Raw genomic sequence first — 24,313 nt, forward strand, 5'->3', positions numbered from 1 at the left:
ATTGTCTCCCTTCCCCCGTCACCCCTAGCCCTGCTCTTGTGGTGAGAACAAGGCCGGGATCCTCAGCTGTTGAGGAAAAGGTGGCAGCATGTCTGCAGGGCAGATCTTATCCTTGATGCCACCTGCATGGTAGTCCTTTGGACCAGGGTCACAGATAAACCATGGCATGTGCTGTGGAAAGAGGTGGGCAGCATTATTTGGGAGGATCACAGCTGCTCAGTGAGCTCAGCTGTGCAGAGCAGCTGTTGGCACCAAGGCACCTCCCTTGCCCCACACCAGCAGCAAGTCCCAGCCACGTGAACCAACGCCAGGCAGAGGGCTGCGGGTTCACGGGCATGCCTGCAGCCCCCTGGCTGGATCTCACTCTAGAGCACAAGACAACAGCTGGATGGCTCAAGGCTTTTTTTTATTGCTACAGGAATGGTCATAGATGAATTCAAGTAAAAGTAAAGAGATTGTTTTGGTTGGTCCGGACTCCAGCCCCAGAGGAACAGGACTTGTGCTGGTGCACAGAGGGATGCAGAAGGCAGCCCCAGCCCTGAGCTGCCCCCCCTGCACCCCCAGCACAGCTGGAGTGAGGTGGCTGCCCCCGAGGCAGGCCCAGCCTGCGTTCACGGGGCAAGAACCACTGGTCCTTGCACTTAGTGCCCGATTATCTGTGGGATGCCCCATGCTTAGGAGGGAAGGAATGAAATGAAAGAAGCACAGCCTGCTTTGGTGGGGCCTTGGGAAACAGTCCCTGAGCCCTCAGTGCTGTGCCTGGGTACCGATTGAGGCTGCAGGAGGATTGTTCTGGGGAGGGGAGGCTGCGGCAGACAGCACAGCACCAAGAGGGAAGGCTCTGAGCAGGGTCAGCCCCAGCAGAGCAGCTCAGGGGAACTTTTGGCTCAGGGATTCTGCAGTAATGTTTTGAGCCCCGATGCTTGTACCAGCCTGGGGAAAGGCCAGCCTAGGCAACGGGCTGCAGCACCTCCTCATCGAGCTGCTCTGCGAACTGGGGACTGAGTCAGGATAGCCTGGTCCTTCAGGCTGCAGCCCCGACTGGGCTGCCTCAGGGAAGTCCTGCTTCTCCGAGGGACCAGCAGGGGCTGCAGTTCAACCCTGCTGTGACTGCAAAGGGCTTTTCTCTACCCCCTGCAGCAAGGTGAAGGCCAGGGGCCAAGGAATGTGAAAATTAGGACTGGGGCGAGGCTGAGAGGAGGGCTCCATTGTCCATTGGGCCGCCTCGGCCCCCAGTCCCTGGTTCTGAGGAGGAGATGACGGAGTGCGGAGCTGAGATGGTCCTCAAGGAAGCGTCCGAGCCCTGGGAGCCCAGGCTGGAGTTCAGTCCTGGTCTTGCAGGTGCAGCTGGCCAGCGGGTGCACCCCCAGGGTCACGGCCCGCCCGCCTGGCCCGGCGGTAGCAGCACCACCTTGTCCAGCCACAGCGCGTCGAGCTGCTGCCGCCGGTGGATGCGGCGCAGCCGCAGGAGGTAGAGGACTATGGCCAGCGCTACGACCAGGATGCAGGCGAAGAAGAGATAGTGGTTGTAGACGAAGGAGAGGCGCAGCCACGAGGCGTGCGCTTGCCGGATGTTCTCCTGCCGGAGATCCCTGCAGAGAGGAGAGTTGGAGTCAGGGGGGAGCTGCACTGGGTATGGAGTGCAGCTGAGAGCCCTTGTCCTGCTGCTACCCCTCCCCGCACAACCCTGGAGCTACTTCTCCTTCTCCCCGCGTTACCTGAGTGGCAGAAACCTTGTCTTGTAGAGGATGGCGCCCAGCGTCCACTGCACCTCCCGGTCGTACACCAGCTGGGCCGTGCGCAGGCTGGGGTAGTCCGGAGGGAAGTGGAAGCCCTGGTGAAGGACTTGGTACATCCAGGCTGACTTGAAGCACTGATACCTGCGGACGGCACACGGGAGCATCAGCCAGATGTGGCTGCAGGGCTGGACTCAAAGCAGAGCCCACCAGGGCCCCCCAGAGGTACAGCCACGGCCCCTTACTTCACTCGGTGCTCGTCTGCGTGTGATGAGTAGAGGCCACCGCGGAAACGTTTGGTCAGCACCTCCCACCTCTGGCTGCAGTACTCCTGGGGAAGGAGAAGTCGGCGTTCAGCCCAGAGGAACGTCCCCCGCTCCCTCCCAGCACTGTAACGGGTCGGGGCAGCGCTCACCTGGGCAGCAGCAGTGAAGGTGGGGGCGTTGTAGTAGCCCCCCAGGCGCAGCACGTCCTCGGTGCAGTAGAAGAACTCAGAGAAGCCATAAAACTCGCTGTTGCTGAAGTCAATGGGCGCTTTGTAGGCCCCCGTTAGGGAGTCCTGGCTGCTGTTGGCCCCCCCCAGGAGGGGCTGCAGCAGCTTGGCACAGGCCTGCCAGTCCCCTCGCCCACGCATGTGCAGCGTTCGCTCGCCCCTCGTCACCGTGTCCTCCAGCCCCACGGGCAGGCAGGGGTCCAGGAAGGGGGTCTCGGCGCTCAGCCCCGTCTGCTGGCCATGCAGCCTGGGGAAGAAGCGAGAAATGAGAGGTGAGGAGAGAGCTGGAGGTGGGGACGCGACGGGACAACGTGCTGAGGGAATCCCTGCTGGAGGAGGGGAAGGCAGCAGGCGGTGGCACTGATAAACCTGCCGGGCTCTGAGGGCAGCGCTCGGGCACCATGTGAGGCCCAAGCCCGTACTGCTGGCACCCCGCTGCTGCCAGCGTGGCCGTGGCAGCCGTTATCACCGCAGGCAGCTCCTGGGGCAAATCCAAGGGGGAGCGAGCGCCGGGAAGGCCCCGGTGGCTGTTTCACAACGGGGCGCCTCCAGGTGCGGCAGCAGTACCGGCTGTGGGCGTGGGTCTGGTTCAGCACCAGCTCCTCGTAGCGCTGCCGAGCGAAATTGCCCCCGAAGCCCAGGAAGGTGTTGACGTAGACGCGGTACACGTGGCCGCTGTGCTGCACGTCGCAGCCCAGGTTGAACTCCGCCAGCAGGCTCTTGGCAGCCTCCTCCTGAGGAAGCAGAGGGCAGAGATCAGCCACAGCCCCGGGTTTGCTGCCGGTGCCGTCCCCCGGCCGGGTACGCACCTGCTGCGGGGAGGAGAAAGCTCCGGAGCTGGGCACCTCGTAGGCGATCTGCAGGGAGGCGCCCCCCATGTCCAGGATCCCGACCGTGCGCTTCCGCACCAGGGACTCCGCCTGGTCCCCCAGCGCTACCGTGACCACCGCCGACTCCTCTGCAACCCGCAGCCGTGCATCAGCGAGGGGCAGCGGGGCAGCTCCTGCCCTCTGCTGTCCCCCTGCTGCCCCGCAGCAGCCTCAGTGCACCCTCCGCATGCAGGGACGTGTCACCGCAGGCAGGGCTGGTGCCTCCTCCCCGTGCATGGCGCAGGTCAGCCACCAAAGGGCCGGGCGCTGCCTGCTCCCCCACTCACCGTCCTCGTGATCAAAGCGGCCCAGGACGAAGTTGATGCCGATCCAAGCGTAGACACCTGGGTGGGACAGAAGGGGTTTGCCCCCAGGCAGAACGCAAATGCTCCCACCCACGGCTCTGCGTGCTGATGCCAGCTCTGCGTGCTCCCGGCTAGGGCACGAGGACGAGGCAGCGGAGGGGGCAGCAGCAGCTCCTACCTTCCTGCTTCCCCGAGATCACTTCTGCGTGCGATTTGGAGAAGAGGAAGTCGAACTCCAGGGGTATGTTTTGCACCAAGTCTTCCAGGATGGCAGCTTGCTGCCTGCTGGGGCACAGGAGGGGGTCAGGGGCCGGGGGAGCCCCCGAGAGCTGCTCCCCGCGGAAGCAGCAGGGAGAGGAGCGGTTCCTCTGCAGCGCGCCCCAGCACCCTCCAGAAGAAACAAACGAAAGAAGCTCCAGCTGCTCGCTCCGGGCTCCAAACCAAAGCGTTTCCTCTCGAGGAGGCTGCGAGGCTCCCGTGCTGCCCAAACTTCCCTCCCCATGGGCTCCAACCCTCCTTGAGCCTTTGCTGCTCGTTCCCGGTGCCCCCTCCGTCCTCCCTGTGGCTGTGGCCGTTCCCCACCGCGCTCACCTCTGCGGCAGCAGCCGCATGCCGGCGGTGCACAGCACGTACAGCGGCGTCTCCTTGTGCTTCGGGGCCGGCACGTGGGCGGCAGCGAAGCGCAGCAGGGGCCGCAGGTAGGGCGTCGCTCGCTCCGGCTCCGCCGCCGCCGCCACCGAGATCCCTGCGTGGGCATGGCGAGAGCCGTGAGCCCCGAGCCCCCGGGGGCCAGCCCGGTGCCGCCCGGTGGTGCCGCACGTACCGGGTTTGATCTTCTTGACCACGGGCCGGCTGCCGCGGTCCCGCATCTGGCGGATGTCCAGCAGGTCGTGCGGGTTGCCGTTGTGCGGCGGCCAGACGTAGACGAAGACCCGGGAGCCGCTGCTGCCGCAGTCCACCACCACCCCGTAGCTCAGCGCCGCGTCCTCCGTGTCGGTGGCCGCCAGCTCCTCCAGCCGCGACAGGTACCTGCGGGCACCGGGAGCGGTGTCACCCCCCCAAACGGTGTCACCCCCACCCCGTACCCCCCCGGGCACTCACCTCTCTCCCCGGCGTGGCGGCGCAGCCCAGCGGCGGGGCGCGGCGGCGGCCAGCAGCAGCAGCAGCCCCGCGGCCGCGGCCAGCCCCAGCGCCACCGGGCGCGGCCGGGACCACGGGAACGGGGAGCGGCACGGGCAGGGCACGGAGAGCCTGCGGGGAGAGCGCGGGGTCAGGGCCGGCACCGGACGAGCCCCGGGGGGGGCATAGGGTAGGGCGGGGGGTCCCGGTCCCGGTCCCGGTCCGTGTCGGTGCTCTCCTCTCACCGGGCCATGTGCTGCCGCCGCCGCCGCGCATCGCCCCCGGGGCCCCGCGGCCACGTCACCGAGCGCCCCCGGTCCCGGCAGCCAATGGGCGCCCGCGGAGCCCGGCCCCGCCCCCTCCCCCGCCGCGGCCAATCGGCTCCTCCCCGCGGCCAGGCCACGCCCCCCTCTTCGCCCCCTCCCTTCCCGCTCCCTCTTCCCTCCCGCGTGACGTCACCCGCGGACTTTCGTCCTATCGCGGCGCCCGCCCCGCGGGCCAATGGGCGCCGTCCAAATAAACCGCACGCGCCGCGGGCTCTGAGTGACGCGCGGCTCAGCCAATAGCGCGGCGCCGTCCCCGCGCGGAGCGGAACAGGCCGGCGGACCAAAGGTCGCGGCGCCCGCCGGCCAACGGGCTGCGAGCGGGGGCGGGGCGAAAAGTTGCGGCGGCCAATAGGAAGGCGGGGCCGGCGGCGGGGCGGGCTCCCATTGGGCGGCGGCGGGGCGGGGCGGGGCGCGGCGGGGCCGGGGCGGCGGCGGCGGCGGCGGCGGCGCCATGGAGCTGGGGGCGGGCGCGGGGGCGGGCGCGCGGGGCGGCGCGGAGTCGGGCCGCGTCCTGCTGCTGCTCATGGGCGGCGGCGGCGGCGGCGGCGCGGGGAGGGCGCGGCGGGGCGGGGGGGGCGCGGAGGAGGTGGAGGCGGCGCCCGGGGGCCCCGAGCCGCGCTCGCCGCTCCTCTCGCCGCCCGCCCCCGACTACGAGGCGCTGCCGCAGGGCGCCGCCGTGTCCACGCACATGCTGGCCGGGGCCGTGGCGGGCGTCATGGAGCACTGCGTGATGTACCCCGTGGACTGCGTCAAGGTGCCGGCGGGGGGGGGGAACCGGGCACCGGGCACCGGGCACCGGGCAGGGCCTGGGGGGGACAGGAGGGAGGGGAGGGGAGGGGAGGGGGGCGGGACCGGGGGGGGGAACCGGGAGGGGGAGGGTCCGGGGGTGGGGGACCGGGGGGGGTTGGGCCCGGGAGGTGGGACCCGGGGGTGCTCGGTACCGGGGGTTTATACCGGGGCTGATCGGTACTGGAGGGGTTGGACCCGGGGCTGAGCACTTTGGGGGTGATCGGTCCCGGGGGTGCCCTACCAGGGCTGCCCGGTCCCGGGGGCGCACCCCCCGTTGCCCCCCTCCCCAGGCCGCAGGGGTGACGGGCGCCCCGCCCGGGCTTTGCCTTGCAGACGCGGATGCAGAGCCTGCGGCCGGAGCCCGCCGCCCGCTACCGGAACGTGCTGGAGGCCCTGTGGCGCATCGTGCGCACCGAAGGCGTCTGGAGACCCATGCGGGGCATGAACATCACCGCCACCGGAGCCGGCCCGGCGCACGCCCTCTACTTCGCCTGCTACGAGAAGTTAAAAAAGACACTGAGCGACGTGATCCACGCGGGGGGCAATAGCCATGTGGCCAACGGTACTCGTCCCGACGGGGCCCCGCCGCCCTCCTCCGGGGCCCCGCCAGGCGCACGGGGCGAGCGGGGGCTGGGGACGGCGGGGAGGGGAGCGGGCAGGGGGCTGCGGGGCGGCGGGGAGGGGGCAGGGCAGGCAGCCCCACGGGGGTGGCGGGGCCAGGGATGTGCTAAAGCCCTGTGCTCTCTGCAGCCGCGAGCTAGCGGTGCCGGGCGAAGCGCTGCTCGTGCCTCCGCCTGCTCCTGCGCCCGCCCGAGCTGCTCCCAGGTATCCGTGGCTCGACGCAGGTCAGTGGCCAGCCGCCGGCCCCCGAGGACGGATGCCCGCGGATGGGAGCCGCCGACGGATGAGCGGGGACCGGCCGCGGCCGCGTGGGTTGGTGGTGCAGGAGCCCGCCCAGCGGGGTCAGGGCTGGTGGTGCTGTGGTGCCCAGTGCTTTTGGGCAAGTCCCGTCCTTGGCGGGTGTGCAGCAAAATGCTGTCTGGTTCCTCCTCCCGCGTGGTGCTGGGTGCAGCCACCCTCGTCCTGTGGGACCCCTGCGAGTCGGAGGGCTGGGACTGAGGGAGTCCCAGCCGGCCCGTGAGACTTGACAGACTGTCGCGCTCCTCTTCTTCTCTCTGTTGAACTCTTTTTCGGGTGGGATTTGCTGAGGACCAGCCCGCCTTCCGGACAGGAGATGGAGGCTGCCTTTGGATCTCGCCCTCCTCTGCGGGGGGACTTCCTCCTTTGCTTTGGCGGGGGACTCGGGGTCGTGGTGGAGCCCCGGGGTCTCTCGCCACCTCCTCCCCTCACATGTGGCAGTTCTTGTTTTGCAGGTGCAGCCGGGTGTGTAGCAACGTTGCTCCACGACGCGGCGATGAACCCTGCAGAAGGTAACGATGAGCCTGCCCTGCCGGGGGTCTAGGAGTGGGATCTGGCCGGGCTGCCCCCATCTCTCTGTCCTTGTTGCTCGCCCGACCCCAGGGATCCTTTGGGGGTCAGCATAGGCTGCATTTAAGGAGCCCAGTGGCTGCCACTTACAAAGCTGGGAAGTGGAGGGAATTCGTTCTGGGGAGCACAGCAAACCTCAGCTGAGGAGGAGCAGGGAGGGAGGCAAGGTTTCTTGCTGGAGCAGCAGAGAAAGCAAGAGAGACGTGATCCTTACTCTCAAAGTCGTTCCAAGTGCATTGAAACCAGACAATGCTGTGGTTAAAGCTCCTTGGGAAGATGTGATATGGCTCTAGGTACGTGGTGAGGATGAAAAAGCTGAGGGACAAAAGGCCCCTTAAAGAAGTCTGGAGAAAAGATAACTTAGGGAATGTCTGGAAGGCACCGACTTTGTTAAGCTTGGTTTGAAAACAGGAGAAAGATTTTTAATTAATTAACATCTGTGAAGGTGGCGGGAGGAGCGGGGGAGGGATAATGAGTACAGACAGCGATGAACAGGCTCCTTCCTCGTACAACTGGGAGGCTCGTGACAGCAGGCGAGTAAAGATCCGCGGTAGCAGCTGCGGGCACCACACACACGGTGCTGAGCGGGGCCGTGCCCGCAGCCTGGCAGCCCCGCTGCCAGCTCCAGCTGACCCGGGCTGTGTCGCTCCCGCAGAACCCCCTGCCGGCAGCAAGGCCTCCTCCTGCCTGCCGCTGGGCTCTGCCCCTCGGGAGCAGGCAGCTGCTTCGGCTGGTCGGTTGTCATTCCTTGCCTGGAGCTACTCTTCTTCCCCTGCCTGTAGCATTTGGAGGCGCATCGTTTTTAGCTCCTGCTGGACGTGTTAAGTTAGGGGAGGCTGGGCAGCTGGAGGCTGTGCTGGGCTCCGCTCCTTCGCGGGGGGGGATTTTGGTGGCTGTGTCGGGCGTGCTGCAGATTGGGGGTGGCCGAGGAGGGACAGGATAACACAGACCTAGAAATCTGGGAAATAACAGAGTAACTGCAGGGGGCTTCCTCTGCCTGCACAGTGGGTCGGTAGGGGCAGGTGGGGACAGGTGGGTGGCGTGGGGTGCACACGTCGGGTGGCAAACCTTCCACCTGGGCATGGGGACGTGCCCTGGAGCGGGCTGCAGGGTGTGCAGGTGGTGCTGTGAGGGCGCTGCCTGGTGCAGATGGAAATGGAAATCTGGCCAAGCCCTGCCGGGACGCCGCTGGCTGGAGCCGTGTGCCTTTAGCTCCTGAGCCAGCGTGACTGAAGTGCCGAGCGCCCGCAGGGAGCCTTCACCCTTACCCTTTCTCTCTCCTCTTCCTCTCTGCGCCCGGGTCCCGGCTGCTGCTGCTGCTGCTGCTGCCGCCTGTCCCAAGTGGTGAAGCAGCGGATGCAGATGTACAACTCGCCCTACCAGCGCGTGACGGACTGTGTGCGGGCTGTGTGGCGCAACGAAGGGGCTGGAGCTTTCTACCGCAGCTACACCACCCAGCTCACCATGAACATCCCCTTCCAAGCCATTCACTTCATGACCTACGAGTTCTTGCAGGAGCAGCTCAACCCCCACAGACAGTACAACCCAGGCTCCCATGTGGTCTCCGGGGCCTGCGCGGGGGCCGTCGCTGCCGCTGCCACCACGCCTTTGGACGTTTGCAAAACGCTGCTCAACACCCAGGAATCCCTGGCCTTGAGCTCCAACATCAGCGGACACATCACAGGCATGGCCAATGCCTTCAGGACGGTGTACCAGGTGGGCGGTGTGACCGCCTACTTCAGAGGGGTCCAGGCCAGAGTCATTTATCAGATGCCCTCGACGGCGATCGCCTGGTCCGTGTACGAGTTCTTCAAGTACATCCTCACCAAGCGCCAGGAAGAGCGTCGGGCTGGGAAGTGAGCCAGAGCTGAACCCGACTCCAGACCTGCTTCATCTCCCCTCCTGGTTTGTCTCCTGACCCTCTCCCTTTCGGTTTGGTTTGTGTTGAAGAGAGGGGGCGGCAAAGCCCTTCGGGGCTCAGCAACGCCATTTCTTGCCCGGGGCTGCTGCAGCTCGGCTCCAGCTGCACGGCTGGCTCTCTCCCGGGCCCTCAGAGATGTCCTGCTGGGAGCTGCAGCCCAGGTCACGTCCCCTGGCACTTCGGTGGAGCTGTGCTCCTCTCCTTCCCGTAACAAAAGCCTCCTCTACTGCAAAGCTCGCCCCTGCTTGGAGGGGAAGGTGAATGTCCTGCCCTGCCGCTGGCGGGGCCGCAGCTCAGCTCAGTCGCCGAGGAGGGGGCAGCGGCTCCGCCGGGGATGCTGGAGGCTTTGTCTGGCTTTTGGCTGAAGCAAAGTGTAAGCCTTGCCGTTGTCTTGTAGCACGCACACATGACGCTGACTGCCCTGGTGGTGGTGGTGGTGGGTGGGGAAGGATGGCACTTGAGGAGGGGAGTCGTAGGTTTGTTAATGTTCCTGCTCTTGACACCTCCAATAAAAACAGTTCTGCTCTATTGCCGCGTCCCCTTCTTGCTCTCGGGTGGCACCAGACCCTTCTGACTGCCCAGCACTGGGCTCTTTTTTTGTGGCTCTCCTCAGGGTGGCGGGTGGGACGCCTGGGGAGCAGCAGCGGGCAGATTCAGCCACGTGCTTGGAGGTCCTTGTGTGAAGGGCAGGACGTATTTTTCAGCAGTTTGATGGAGAAAGGCGTTAAATGGTGGAAGAAAGTCCGTGAGGAACGCAGTGCTCTCAGCCCAGCCCCCTGCTGAGTCTGTACAGCCAAGTACCCGTTACTGCAGCCCTGCGCCACTGCTGCCACGAGGCTGGATGGGGCATATCAGAGCGGCTTCACCTCACAGCAGCGAGGCCGAGAGTCCTGCACCACCCATCTGGGGATCATCCTGCCTCTCCCCTGCAGCCTCTCCCCTCCTGGGGCCGTGTGCCAGCCCCACTGGCCAGGCTGGGGGCAGAGCAGAGCCGGGCAGGGCAGCAGCCGTGCTGCGTCCCCCGCTGGCTGCAGGGTTTCATCCAGGAGGGGCCACCAGGAGGCCCCTACAAACACAGTTGCTCAATATTTTCTCTAATTTAATAATATTAAATTACCTTTTTTTTTTTTTTAAAACTGTTTTCTTAGCCATGTTGACACCGATTTCTGTTGGAGTCCCACCCAGCTTGGACCAACAAGGCGGAACCACGGGGCCATGTGCTGAGCACTGATGCCTTGCTTGCTTGTACCGCCTTACAGAGCCCACGGATCCCGTTGTGGGGTGCCGTGGGGACGCCTGGCCCCAGCGGGATGCTCCCTGCGTGCCTGCAGGAGGGGCATCCATCCCACGGACACAGACGGGCCATGCCTGGAACAACTCCCTGGAGGAAATGTGCTCACAGCCGTGGTATGTGCTGTCTGCCAGCGTCCCTGGGGGCTCGGGGCTGCCCCACACGGGGTGCTGGGGGCTCTGCCCTCACCGCTCTGCGTGTCCCTGGGTGCGGAGGGGACACGGGGTTGGCAGCAGCCCCGCGTGGTTGCGTGCCTGCCCGCTGCTCCCCGCCTGGGCTGCGGGCTCCTGTGCCCCGTGGGCTCCTGTGCCCGGCTTGTTCTGCTCAGGCAGGAGGATCTGGCGCTCCTTAAAGAAACCAAAGCCACCGGGAAGCCGGTGAGCCTCCGCTCTCCCTGTTTCAACAGCTGGGGCTTTAAGAAATAACCCGAGGATTGCAAGATTTGGCAGCCCTGCGGCTCCTCCACCCAAGAGGGAGGAATCCGAGCAGCAGAAAAGGCTGGGAGAGACCCAGGGAGGATTAGCGGGCAGCGCGGGGCTGGGCTCTGCCAGCAGCGAGGCAGCAGGAGATGGGCACGACCCAGCAGAGCCGCAGCTTCGCCTCCAGCCCTCGCACCGGGGCCATTGCAGATGCCTCGGAGGGAAAGGCACAAACACAGGCAGGGGCCGGGCGGAGATTCGTGCTGTTAAACCCCTCGGCTGCTGGAAGAGGCTCTATAAATGTCAGCGGGCGAAGGCATGAGTGAAGGTGACTGCGGGGTGAGGAGGGGCGTTTCCAGGAACAACTGCCCGCACACAGGCTGGGGGAGGGAGCGGGACCCCCGGGAAGGGGGGTATCATAACTCAGCACGGCACAGGGGAGATCTTGGCTTCCTCCCACGGGGCCACGGCCTGCCTGCTCTGCTGGGGCTTTTCCAGCTCACCCAGCAGCAGCAGGGCGCTGCCAGTGCCCGCAGAGCAGCCCCGGGGTGGTGGCACTGCAGGGACCGCAGCGCTGCAAGGGAGCATCCAGGGGATTTCCAGACATCCCCTGTGGCCAAGCCATGGAAGAGCGGAAAAATCCCCTGTCCTGCTGCTGTCTCCTTCCATCCTTGGAGCTGAACCTCTGCCCTGGGCCAGCAGCCGGCCCGAGGAGCAGCTCCAGGACCATGCATGGGCCATGGAGGGCAGGAGGGAGCGTGCCTGCTGCTGGCACTGCCTGCAGCGCGTGGAGCTGGGTGCTCCTCGCCACGAGATGGCTTCAAACCAAGCCCAGTGTGGGTGCAGTGTCAGAAACCCTGAATTGAGCATCAGGGATGCACAGGGTGTCTCTTAATTGTGCTGACGAGGCTTCCTTAGGTCCTCTGGTCACCCCCGGTCCTGCTGTGGCTGTGTGCGTTTGGGTCCATCTCAGTTGGACAGAAGTCCCACTTTTGCCACCTCTCTTCGCAGGGTGTCTGGTTGATCCCCTGAGCCCCTCTAACTTGTGGGGTTTTTCCCACTACGGGTAGTGCCAGAAACACCTCCTGGGGAAAGCTGCTGCTCTTGGTTTCTCACCGGTGATGATGGTGCTGTGAGCCCTGGGTGCAGGCTCCTGCAGTGACCAACCAGCCCCATGCCAGCACCTCCAGCCCCTGCTCGTGGTGGTGGCATCCCCACAAACACGTCCCCTGCCTGCAGCGAAGGGATTTTGCCTCCCCCTGGGGGGCTTGGCTGGGGGTTGGGTGCCCTTCCTGGGTCCAGTGACCCCTCCTTGAAGCCCCGCTGCACGAGGCTGGGCCTGTGGCCTCCTCGGCATTTGGCTGTGCTTCATGTGAAATCCCTCCTACAGCCTCTTCTGAGTAACCAGGCTATTTTTGGCCTTCCAGCGAGGGAGCCGTGCTCAGCCCATCGCAGCTCCGCAGACAACCCCATTTCACCCCCCTGCAGGATCCCCAGCCACGTCCAGCCTCTTGCTGTCCTTCGTCCCCATGTCCCGTTGTCCCTCCAGCCTCACCCTGCTGCTGGTGCTGGGTGGGGGCGAGCCCGCAGCCCCCGAGCAGGGCAGAGCGGGGCAGTGCTGCCAGCCCTGCCCCGGGTGATGGATTTGGGGGCACGGCAGCCCCACCATGGCACAAGCCCAAGCTATTTCGGGCAGCCCCCACTTGCCTTGCCAGGAGTAGCTGGAGCTGCAGCGAGACCCAGCCGCTCGCTGGGGTAACTCGAGATGCCTGAGTGCAGGCTCAGGGCAGGGCTGGGGGATGAGCTACTTGGGCCAGGGGTCTCCTCTCCCCCAGGGCAAAATGGGGAGATCCCCTCAGCGTGGCTGTCCTGTGCCTGGGGGGCTCCTGAGCAAATCCAGCCTTGGGTGCTGAGTCCAAGCCACCCCTTTGCCAGCCTGGCTCGGTGACAGAGAGGAGGGGGACATGGGCACTGCCCCGCTGCACCACATCCCTGCCTGCACCCTGCAGTACCCCAAAATTTCCTGCCCCAGCCCCTCTGCCATGGGGCAGCCGGTGCCTGCCAGCCCTGCTCGGCAGGAGGGGGGTGTCTGGCGCCTGCGGGGAGCAGGGGGGTGCCCTCACAGCCTCCCCCAGCCCCGGCTGCGCTGCTTCTGGGATTCCTCAGGGCTCTGTCAGACCCCAATAAAGTTATACAAGTTCTCATGACCCCACGGCCCTGCAGCGCTGGTAAACTCAGGAGCTGGGGCTGCCTGGACACAGAGCAGACGTTGCCCCTGGTGGGCTCTGGGAGGCTGCCTGCTGACCCCTGCTGCTGCTGGAGCAGCTGGGGGACAACCCCTGCCCGTGCAGGTCCTGGACTCTGCCGTACATCGTGGGGATGCAGGCAGGAGGGGAGCCCAGGCTTCGCCTAACAGCCTGAAAGGTAAAGCCAAGGCTGAAAACCTGCTTTGTGGGCACTTAAGAGGCCATCCAGAGAGCCACCCGTGACATCCCATGGCTGGGTCTGCTCTCACTGTGTCTTTGTGTGATGGGAACGTTTGGGGGCTGTTGCAGACCCTTGTTTCCCCGGGGTGCTCATGGCACAGGCGCTGACGTTGCCTTTGGGCAAGGCACTGACCACGTTTAGCACGGCACAGCGTGCAAGGAGAAATGCAAACCCAAGCCGTCTTCTCTGCCCCCAGCACCTTTGGGTGCCCATCAGAGGCGGGCAGCCCATCGCCTGGAGCCCTGCCAGGGGCTCTAAGGGACAGGAGCAGGGAGCTGGGCCAAAATCGGGCCGCGGCTCCAGCAGGGGCACAGCTCCCTCTGCAGCCCGCAGCTGTGAGAGGCTGCGCACAGCGCCCGTCCCCGCTGTCCTTCATGTCCTCGATGTCCTTCGCCGTGTCCTCGATGTCCTTGGGGCAGGACCCGCGGGGGCAGCGCGGTGCCTGGAGGCTGAGGGCAGAGCGGGGCCGGGGAGGGGGCTCTGGGGATGCTGCCAGCCCGGGGGGGCCGGCACCGCTTTGGGGTGGCGAAGGGCTCCCCAAAAAACCTCCCCGGCTCTTACAGAGCCAGCAAGCGGCCAGGCACAAGGACCCGTCCGGGGCTAGGGGAGGTGCTGAGCTGCCCAGCACCAACCCAAACCCAGCCGCGGGGACACGAGGACACCGGGGTGCCTGCCCCCAGCCCGGCCCCGTGCGCTTGCCGATAGGTGGCGGTGGCGGATCTCGCTTGGGGACAGGCCGGTGACAGTGTCCCAGCTGGGAGAGGGGGCGCCCGGGGGTCCCTGCCGGCACCCGCAGCCCCGGCACCTCTGCAAAGCGCTCGCGGCTTTTTTATTGCGCAGCCCCCAGCCGGCCGGGGGTGCGGGCGGCCTCCGGATGGTGGCCTCTGGACAGCTCTGTGCTGGGGGGCGCACGGCGAGGGGGCCTCCCCGGGTGGGTTGCTTCAGCCCCCTGGAGCAGCTCTGCACTCGCTCTCATCAGTGCAGGGATCAGGCTGAAAAATGCAAGAGCCCCCCCTGCTAAGTCAGGCGTGGCCATCTCGTGGTGCGCTGGGCAGGCTCGAGGAGGGTTTGGGGCCATCAGTAACTCATCCACGAAAAACAGGCAGTCCCTGGCGCTTGTGCTGGTAGGCAAGTGGTGTGAGATAGCCTTGCTGCACAGCACAGCCACTGATATTTTAATTTATTTACCTGATCCATGGCTGGCCACAGCTTTCTCAGCACTGGGGAGTGCTTGGGCAGCAACCCCTCGTTGTGTAGGCAGGGGGGAGCTCCCAGTGTACTCCCTCGGAGCACTGAGGGCTCCTGTGGGGTCCCCAGATCCCTTCGCCAAGGCCACAGTGACTGTGGCTGGGTTAGAACGGGGTCTGCAGGCAGCCTGGGCCCCCACATGTCTCGCCCTGTGCCCAGGCGAGCTCCCTGCTGATGCCTGCAAGCACACCGTGAACTGGGAAGGATGAAGTGCACGAGGGAGGAGATGACCACAGGGCTTGGAAGGGAGAAGTGGAAAAAGATGTCGGGAAGTAGAGGAAACCGGAGCACATCTGCAGTGCTCCAGAGGGAGCTGCGCTGCTCCTGTGCAACCCTGGGCAGGACAGAGGCCGTAGGAAACCAGCTGTGAATGGGGTTTGAGCAGCCCCTTCCTGGCAGTCGCTGGAACCTAGTGGACAGAGGCAAGATCTGCTCATGGGCCCATGCAAGGAGTGGACCTGAGGTCTGGTGGTTAAAGTCTGGCCTCCTCGCCCAACCCCTCCTTAGCCTTAAGCCAGCGCGGTGTTTTGGGCAACCTCAGCCCTGCCCAGCGCTTTCAGTGAATCCCTGTTTGACCGGGATGGAACAACACACGACCTCTGCCCCTTGACTATGGCTTTCTGCTTCCTTGATGTTCCTCCAGCCCTGCCACCGCCACCACAGGACCACAAAGGAGGGAGTCCCGCCGATGGTCTGCACCCCTCGTCTCGGGTGCATCCGGCAGCGCCCCGCTTCGGCGCGGGGCGCCATGGGACAAGGTGCGTCACGGGCGGGCGCTGCCTCCAGTGTGGCCACGCAGCGACTTCCCTCCATTGTGTCTCTCCTCCCTGGGCCGCTTGGCCAATCTGCGGTCTCCCACCACCTCCCTCCCACCGGCCTCCGCCGGCTGTTCCTCCTCTTTGGAGCATTTCACTTCCGCCACCCAGCTCCCAATTCCCCAGCACCGCTGGCCGCTCCATCCTCCCCATCAGCTCGGGGGTCTGGATCCCTCCCACCGAGCCCCTGCCCCCCTCCCACTCCCCCAGCCTGAGCTGGTGGGACAGCTGGGATCTATCCAGGAGCGGGGCTTGCTATGGTGGACATCCAGGAACTCCCTCCACCGTGCCTCAGCAGCCTGCAGCCAGGCTTCTTGGCATCCCTTAGGCCCTGGAAGAGCAGCAGCTGCGTGCTGGTCTGGCCCCGGGTGGGGATGGCAGGGCTGGGGAGCACACACGGGTGTCACCGGGCATAAGTGGGGTGCCCATGAGACTAAACTCATGCTTACGGCAATGCTTGGGGCTGTTGGTGCTTCGTCATGCCTGTACTGCCTGGCATTGCCTCTTGCAGCACGGCCATGGGGTGTGTGTGCGTGTGTGTGTGTGTGTGTGTGTGTGTGTGTGTGTGTGTGCCCCGTGCTCTGCTTGAGTGGCCGCGCTCCAGAGAGTGGCTGTAGGTGCGTGCATCTCAACCAGAGCCTCTGGGTGCTGCTGGGGGTGCCGTGTGTTTCTGACCATTTATCACTTACTTGGAGGGGCTGTGCTAAGCAGGCAGCTCTTCTCGCACGCCCCAACTTTGGAGGAGGTTGTTCTGTGGTTTCCGTTCCTCCAGCTTGCTCACCGAGGCGTGAACTCGCACGGGGTCCCCTGTTTTTGCAAACAGCAGTCTGGCAGAACATGGAGGAAAATGCAGCTCTTTCCTACGGCAGAGACAAATCTCAGCTTGCTGCTGCCGCGGAGGGAGGACATTGCCTATCTTTGTTCTTGGCTATCCTGTTTCTACCCACGAGACCGCGGGGCCTTAACCGCTCATCTCCGAAAGCCAAGAGCGGAGCCTGGGCTTCCTCTCCCGCGACACCTTGCTGCCATCCAGCAAACAATCGCCTGGGCGTGCCGCATCCTCTCCCAGCGCCGGCCCCGCGAAGCCTCCCGGCCGCGGGGTTGCCGCGGGACAGGGCTGCAGAGCCGAGCCGTGCCGAGCCAGGGCTGGGGCCGGAGCCTGCTCATAGCCCGGGGCTGTAGCTGCGAATTTCACCGGTGGTTTCCCAACGGTGCGCGCTTCACTCGCACGGTGCAAAAAATAGTAATAATAATAAAAAATATATATATCAGCGCGGGTGTTAGCAGCGCCCGTGGCCGTGAGCTGTGCGGTGGCGTGCGGCAAAGCTCAGGACACGCGTGGGACAGAGGGCAGGATGCGGTGGGCACCGCTGGGCAAGGGGAGGCACACGGAGCCCCCGGGCTGCTGCCGGGGAGGCTGCACACCTCTCCCGGAGCACCGGCGGCGCGGCCGGAGGGATGTGCGGGACGCTGCGGGGCAGCTCCCCGCACCGCCGGGCCGAGCCCACGGGGCTCCGCAGCCGCCCGGCCGCTGGGCCCCGCACGGCAGCGGCACGGCGGAGCCGGCACCGCCCGAGGGCTCCGCGGCGGGGCCGCGCCCGGGCCGGGACCGCGGCTGCGCTCCCCGCGGCCACGGGACGGGACGGGACGGGACGGGACGGGACGGGCCGGGAGCGGCTCCGCAGCCGGGCTTGCGGGTCTCGGCCGCCCCCTCCCCCTGCAGCCGAGCGAAACGGCTGAACATGTAGCAATAATGCCCCGGCATTCAGGCTGCCCGGCCCGGCCGGCCCTAATCAGCGGCCCGCGGACCCCCCTCCTCTCCCCCTGCGCTCAGAGAAAGGGGAACAAAACCCAGCACGTTTCTGCAGCCCCCGCGCATAAAGCGCCGGGCCTGGGCCTCAGTGGGGGGCAAAGCGGCCCGTCAATCTCGGCGCCGGGGCCCCTTTGTCCCTCGCCTCCCTGCCACACCTTTTGTTCCCGAATCCAATAAGCGCCTATTCCCGCTACCTTCCTCGGCGGCTCCTTTCAGCGCCGGCCCGGCGGCCACAATGGGCCGGCTCTGAGCTGCTCGGCCCCATTCAGCGCCTTGGCACGCTCACAATCCCGGCCCGGCCGCCCTGCCCCGCGGGCACGGCGCTGCGAGAGCCCCGCCGCCGCCGGGCACCGGCCCCGCCGGGCCCCGGCCGCCGGGCGAAGGAGGAGCGGGCGGCGGATATTGCACCTGGTTTATTGACTGACTCCGCGAGCTGGCGCTGGCAGTAACCGATACAGAGTAGATAGAGGGGCCGCGGGAGCCCCGGGCCCCGCCGTCGGCTTTTTTACAAGCAAAGCTGCTCCGCTGGCGCGGCGCGACCGGCTCCGGGCCGCCCGTCGCGGCGGCACCTCGGGGCGGCGGCGCTTCGCGGGGAGCTGGGGCAGCCCCGGCCCGCCGCTCCGCTCCGCTCCTCTCCGCCGCCGGCCCGCCCCGCGGTCCCGGGCCGACCGGGGGCCCGCCGCGCCGCCCCTCCGCCGCCGCCGCCGCCTTCGGTCCAGGGCTGCGGCGCGGCTCCCGACGGCGCTGCGGGGCCGCCGGGCCGTGCTGCCTTGTCCGCTCCCGGCCCTGAGTGCGTGCGGGCTACCAGGCCCGGATGCCCTGCAGTGCGCCCTGGCTGCAGGACGGCCCCGCCGCCGCCTGGTGCAGGGGCTGCCCGCCGCCGCCGAAGCCCCCCAGGCCGCCCACGTTCACGAAGGGGCCGGCGGCCGCGGCCGGGCTGCAGGCGGCCTGCATGGAGGCGCCGCCGGTGCCCGCCGGGTAGGTGCAGCCGTAGCCGGGGTTGTAGGAGGCGGCGTTGCCGTAGCCGTAGGCGGGGAAGCCGTTGTAGGAGTAGGGCCCGTTGTACGCCGAGCTGTAGCCCTGCGAGCCGCCGAGGCACGGCTTGCCGTCGCGGACCAGCACGGGCACGGCCACCCTGCGCGGCGGCGGCGGGGCCGCGGGGCCGCCCAGCTCCAGCGACTTGTCCTGCCGCTGCCGCTTGCACTTGTAGCGCCGGTTCTGGAACCAGATCTTCACCTGCGTGGAGGTGAGCTTCAGGCTGCTGGCCAGGTGCTCCCGCTCGGGCGCCGACAGGTAACGCTGCTGCTTGAAGCGCCGCTCCAGCTCGAAGACCTGCGCCTGCGAGAAGAGGACGCGCGGCTTCCTCCGGCTCCGCTGCTTCGGCCTCTCCGCCTCGTCCGGCTTCTCCGCCGCGTCCAGCGGCTTCTTCAGGGCGCAGCTCTCTGCACGGGGGAGCACAGGTCACGGCTGCGCCTCGCTCACGCCGGCCGCCGCCGCTCCCGACGGGCCGCACCGGGCGGCGGGAGCCCCGCGCCGCGCACCGCCCCGTGCCCCGTGCCCCGCCGCTGCGCGCCCGTCGGGGAACCGCGGCTCGAACAGGGAGGCAGCGCCGGGACAGGCACCGGCACCGTGCTTGCGAGCCGCCGGTTCGGGCGGCGGGGCCGGCCGCGTCTCCGCGCCTCCGGGCCGCCTGCGGGGGCACCGCGGTGGCACCGCAGGGCCGAGCCCTGGGGCCGCGCCGCGCTCGGAGCCGGGCACCTGCTGCCCGCCGCCTCTCCCCGGGAGAGCTCTGCCGCACCGGGCGCCGGTTGGGCCTAACCCGGCCCGTTTCTCCCTCCCTCTCCGCTCCTGAAATTTGGGAGCGGGGGTCTGATCCCAGCGGGGCCCGGTGGAAGCGCTTTCCGGGGCCGCGGAGGCTGCGAATTACCGCAGCGTCTGCTCGAGGTGCTCGGGGGACACGGCGGGACCGGAGCTCCGTGCCGACAGACCCGGAGCGAAAGGCGGGGAACGGGAGCGGCCCCGTCGGGACCGCGGGGAATGGGAGCGCGGCGGGGCCGATACTCACTCGGGTCGCGGGCCGCGGGGTCCAGCTCCTCTCCCGGGCCGGGGGCCTCGCAGGAGCCGCGCAGCACGGCGTGCACGTAGCTGTCGGTGGAGATCCGCGCGTCTGCCTGGCCGCCGGGCGCTGTCAGGTAGGACAGTTTGTCCTCCTCCTCTTCCTCCTCGCCGTCGGAGAAGCGGGCGCCGTCGGCGGCCGCCAGCAGGCAGGCGGCGGGGTGGAAGTGGTGCTCCAGGTGGTGCGGGAGCTGGGCCCCATAGTGCGGGTCCTGCTGCTGCTGCTCCAGGTTGAGGATGTCTTTGACAGAGAAGGGGGTGGAGGTGACGGGGCTCGGTAACATCATCGGGGCAGCGAAGCGAGCGGCCGGGGAGTCCCGCGGGCCCGGCGGCGCTCGGGCTGCGGCTCGGCGGGGAGCGCCGCGCCCGGTGCGGGGGGAGCAGGCAGCGCCGAGAGACGAGGGGCCGCGCCTGCTCCTGTCTAAGTTGCCTCCATTAGCCCGGCGCTGGGGGTCTGCGTTTTGTTACAGCTTCTGCAGGGACAGCCAAGGGCTCGGGAGCCTCCTCTGCCCCGGGCCGGCACGTCACGGCGAGGAGGGGCCGGGGGCCGGGGGCGGCCTCGCCATTGGAGGGAGGGGGAGGCAGAGCCGGCCCCCTGCCCGGCTCCGGCCGCCCGGCCAGAAATAGCAATGTATTAAGGCTGCGCTCGGGGAGGCCGCTTCCCCGGAGAGCGCCCCGCCGGCACCCGCCCGCCGGGGCACAGCCGCGGGCTCGGGCATCGTGCGCCGGGGTCGGGGACCCCGGAGAGAGCCGCGGCCGCCGCCGCGCCTCCCAGTGCTAAGCACGTGTAGGTAGGTAGGGACCCCCGCCCCGGCGCGCCCCGCTGGCCCCTGCCCGCGCACGGCTCGGCCCGGCCCCGGGAGGGGCGAACACGTGCGGCACAACCGGGGCCCGGCCCCCCCGACAGCGCGGGCACAACCGGCCGCCCGGTTCCAAAAGTGCCCCGCTGCCGGGAGGTGCCCGCCGCGTCCCGGGCGGACAGCAGCCATGCGACGTACACGTAGCCCGACCCTCCCCGTGTCCCCCGGTCCCCCCCGGTTATCCCGCAGGTCCCCCGTGAGAGGCAAATCACCGCCGGCCACAGCCGGCGCGCACCGCGCCCGCCCCGGGAACGCGCCCTGCTCCCCGCTCCGCCGCGGCCGGATCGGGCCCCGGAGCCCCGCCGGCACCGGGCACCGGAGAACCGGGCCGGGCCGCGGCGGGAGGGCAGCCCGGAGCCGCGGAGGAGCGGGACAAGGGCAGCGAACGCTAACCCGGGCCATTCGGCGTTTCCTTTCGTTTTCTTTCGTTTCGTTTCGTTTCTCCCGCCGGTAACGGGAGGGCAGCGGCTCCGCGGAGCCGCCACGCCGCCGTGTCGGCGGGTAACGCACCGGGCGAGCAGGGCGCTGCCCGCCGAGCCCCTCCGCACCGCGAGTCCCCCCCGGGCCCGGAGTTGCGCCTTCTCCCCGCCGAGCACACCGGCGCGGCGGGGCGGGGGGTGCCGGAGCCCCGCGGCGGGCCCCCGCGGCCCCCGGGAGCTCGAAGGGCTCAGAGCCGCCGCGGCGGGGGCACCGGGCGGGCCAAGTGTCGGGCGGGGGGTCCCGGGTGGGAAATTCCGTTGTGATTAAAATCCTGCCGCCCCGCAGGGCTCGGATCGGCGCCGAGGCGAGGCGGCGGGGAGCCGGGCGCGCACGGCGGGCAGGTGAGTGTCCCGGGACCGGGGCTGCTCGGGGCCTGCACGGGAGGCCCTCTCGGGTCGTTACCGGGCGGCGGCTCCGCCATTTACCGGCCCTGTCGGTGCCCTCGTTTCCCCGTGTCCCACCGCAACGGCGAAACGCATTTACCGGCGGCGCAGCCCCTGGCCGGGGGTGCAGGTCCCGCGCAGACGCCGCAGCTCCGGTGCTCACGGTCCCGCGGCGGGGCCGGTTCCCGTTCCCCCGGCGGAGCCGGAGCCGGCCCGGGTGCACCGGATCGCTCCCCGCCGCGAAGCCCACGCAGTAAATCTCTCCTTCCTCGCCGCTTCCCGCTCCCTCCCGGTTCGGCCGGGGGACCGGGAAACGCGCTAGCCGTAGCCGGGCCTCCTCGGGGCCCGACTCCGCGCACGGCTTCCCGGCTGTACCGGGCCGCTGCCCCGGTACCGAGGAGCGCTGTGTGGCTCTTACGGCCGCCGAGGGTCTCGGCCCGCTCCCGCCCGCCGCAGGGCCCCGCTCCCGGTCGGCGGCTCTCGCCGAGGCGCGGCGAAGGGCCGGGGCTGTGCACGGGGCCGCGCTCCCGGGAGCCCGGGGCAGGGGCAGGGATGGGGCAGAGGCAAAAGCAAGGACCGGAGCGAGACAAGGCAGCGGTGCTCGGCCTTTTGGGCCCTTTTGGGTGGACGCGGAATTAAGGGTGCTTTCCAGCTTCTGACTTTGCAGCCGCCGTGCCGAGGGCCCGGTACCGGGCCCGGACGGCTCTGCCCACGCTCCTTGGCCCCGTGGGCTCGCCTGGCGCCAGCGCGCTGCCGCCCGCAGCTGCACCCCGGACGGGCCGAGCGCCAGGCGCAGCCCGCGGGCACGGGGAGCCCGGGCGGGGCGGGACTGGCTCCCCGGGGCGGCTCGGAGGCGGCGGGAGAAGTTGCCCCGCCGGGACCCGCTTCCCTGCCGCCGCCGGGCCGGCCCGGCCGGGGCCCGCTCCCTCCTGCCGCTGCCGACCCCGGCGGGTGCTCGGGGGACGCAGGCGTCGCGGGTGGACAGGGCAGGTCCCAGCCGGGACACGACACGCGTGGCAGCACCCCCGGTGGCCCCCGCTTTTGTCCCGGCGGGGCCGGATCGGGCCCGCTTCGGCGGGCTGAGAGCGGACCCGGTTCCCGGCGGGGCAAGGCGAGGAAACGGCTCCGGCCGGAGCTCAGCGGCCCCGCACGGCCGCGCCTTGCTCGGCCCTGCCCGGGCCCATCCGCACCGGGGGGGGGGGCGCCGGGGGGCACGGCCGGGGCGAGCGGCGGGGTCCCGGTGCGGGACCCAGGGGAGGGCGCAGCCCCGGTACCTGCCGGCGGGCGTCAGCCCCGGGATGCGGCTCCGGGGCTTTCCCAAGCCGGCTGGGCCGGGGTCACCGGGCTATTAATGGTTATTTTATTTATATCATTAGCGGCGTCCCCTGAGCTCTGTTTACAGCGGGGCCTTGTTGTCCCGGCCGCTCCTGCGCTCTGTTTAGACAGGGGATTATTGTAATGGATGGAGCTCGCCGTGCGGATGCTGCGGCGGAGCCAAGAGCCCCCCCCGGCCCGGAGCGGGGGGGCAGCAGCCCTGCACATCGCGGCTGGCGGGCGGAGCCGCCCCGCACGGCCCCCCCGCCGCCGGGGCCCGGGCGCAGGCGGCCCGGTAGCACGCTGCCCGGCCCGGGGGCCTCGCTCGGGGCGATGCTATCAGCCGCGGGGCCGCTAATTGCTCCATTAGTCTCGCGGGTGCCGAGTGCTGGAGCCGGCCCCGCGCTAATGGCCGTAAACAAACAAACACGGTAATCCGGCCCCGGCTCCGGCGGGGAGCGGGCGGGGACCCCCGACGGCTGCGGGAGGGGACCCCCGGGGGCTGCGCCCACCTGCCCGCCGCCCCGGGCAGCCCCGAGCCCCGCGGGCCGGGGGCCGGTGCGGGTCCGCGCCGCCGGGAGCTGCCCCCCGCGCCCGGCTCTATTTACACAGAGCCTGCCCTTGTGTAAACGCTCCGCGCCGTGGTTTATCTCAGGGCCCGTCTGTTTCTCGTTCTCTGTCAGCAGCGCCCGGTGAAGGATGGCCCTTTCCCAGGGGCTCGGCCCTGATTTATGTGAGAACCGCAGCGCTCCGGGGACGCCCCCGCACGGCGGGGCCGGCGACGCGCCGCGGGGAGGTCGCGGACCCCGGGGCAGCGCCCGGCGGACGGCACCGGCGGTGCCCCGCAGCTCCCGGCCTCGCTGCGGCCCCGCACGCCCCGGCCACCTGCCGGCACGGCCCCGGCCTCCCCGCGGGGCTCCGCGCACCGAGCCCGGTGCCCCGACGGCGGGCGCGCACCGGGAGGCACCGGGGAGAGCGGGCACGGGGCGGCCCCGCCTGCGGCCACCGGGCCGGGACGCGCTCCCCTGGCGCGCCCGCCTTGGCACGGCCCCTGGCCCGGGATAAAGAGCGGCTTTTATCCCAGCCGCGACGCTTTCCCAGCAATGACTCCTTTCCACTCCTGTTCCAAACGAAATGCGTTCTTTAATCCCCGAGAAAGCGGACGGCTCCTGCAGGCGGAGGAGCCGGGTCCCAGCCAGGGATGCTGCGCGCTCGCCCAGCACCGTGCTGCCTTCCTCTCCCACGGCCCTGTCCTGGTCCTACCGGGAATGTCTGCACCTTTCTGCCCACTGGGCCTGCCAGTTGACACCTGCATCTGCCTCTCACCTTCCTGGGAACCCTCCTGGTTTACTCTTGCCAAGAACAACCACCCAGGCAATGCCCATTTTCTGGAGAAATATGTCACTGCAAATATTTGCTTTTTTTCAATATGTTCTTGCTCTGCAATTGGCTGATTTACTCTTGCTTCACAGAGATGTATGTTTTGGAAATATTTCCCCAAACAATACCTCAATGTGAAATGTGTTTTTCCAAGGGTCATACCAAGAGTTTCCAGTGTCCTGAGAAATGCCTAAGTTTCAAAATTGGGAGCTTGATTTGAGGGATCCAGGGTGGTGCTGGATACCAGTAGCTGTGTGTAACATTCAGCACTCAGCATTTTGGGGAATAAGAGTGGCTCTCACAAGGGTGGTGGTCCTTGCAGCAAGGGAATCTCGGTTTATTTGGACACCAAAGGGGAGGCTGCCCTTTATTTCAGACCCTGGTGGAGCTCCAAACAGGAGCCTGACATCTTGAGCTCAGTGAGAGCCAAACCACAGGAGCAGGTAAAGGTCATCCCACAACTGAAGCAATGCAGGATAGGAAATGTCAGCACCAAGGACCCCCTCCTGACTCCTTTGATTCAGCTTCTCTTGCTCACAAAGGATACGCAGGCTTGACAAAGCCACCCTGCTGCACAACACGGCCCTGCGACTGTGGACGTGCAGAGGGTTGTCAAACACCTCTTCCTCTGGAGGAGAATCTGTCATAAATCACAGTTTACC

The 24,313-nt window shown here is 68.0% G+C and overlaps 3 protein-coding genes across 3 annotated transcripts; 1 reads left to right on the forward strand and 2 right to left on the reverse strand.

Annotated features, from left to right (window-relative positions):
- Positions 1–385: 385 nt before the first annotated feature.
- ENTPD7 (ectonucleoside triphosphate diphosphohydrolase 7) lies at positions 386–4,977 on the reverse strand (the record flags this gene model as incomplete). Its single annotated transcript, XM_068688209.1, has 11 exons — positions 386–1,592; positions 1,719–1,880; positions 1,982–2,067; positions 2,152–2,476; positions 2,797–2,963; positions 3,039–3,187; positions 3,386–3,442; positions 3,582–3,685; positions 3,995–4,148; positions 4,227–4,432; positions 4,505–4,977. Coding segments are annotated over 11 exons (2,103 nt in total), but the record flags the coding sequence as incomplete, so codon positions are not given.
- A 307-nt stretch (positions 4,978–5,284) lies between these two features.
- SLC25A28 (solute carrier family 25 member 28) lies at positions 5,285–9,574 on the forward strand. The gene is made up of 4 exons (XM_068688393.1): positions 5,285–5,602; positions 5,971–6,199; positions 7,011–7,067; positions 8,468–9,574. Exons 1-4 carry the CDS (start codon positions 5,300–5,302, stop codon positions 8,983–8,985), a joined length of 1,107 nt encoding a protein of 368 aa, XP_068544494.1. The 5' UTR covers positions 5,285–5,299; the 3' UTR covers positions 8,986–9,574.
- A 7,943-nt stretch (positions 9,575–17,517) lies between these two features.
- On the reverse strand, positions 17,518–19,711 carry NKX2-3 (NK2 homeobox 3). Its single transcript, XM_068688231.1, has 2 exons — positions 19,185–19,711; positions 17,518–18,561 (listed from the first exon to the last, which is right to left on the reverse strand). Exons 1-2 carry the CDS (start codon positions 19,519–19,521, stop codon positions 17,921–17,923), a joined length of 978 nt encoding a protein of 325 aa, XP_068544332.1. The 5' UTR covers positions 19,522–19,711; the 3' UTR covers positions 17,518–17,920.
- Between the last annotated feature and the right edge of the window lie 4,602 nt (positions 19,712–24,313).

Source organism: Anas acuta, chromosome 7, assembly GCF_963932015.1.
Source record: "Anas acuta chromosome 7, bAnaAcu1.1, whole genome shotgun sequence".
Taxonomy (NCBI): Eukaryota; Metazoa; Chordata; class Aves; order Anseriformes; family Anatidae; genus Anas; species Anas acuta.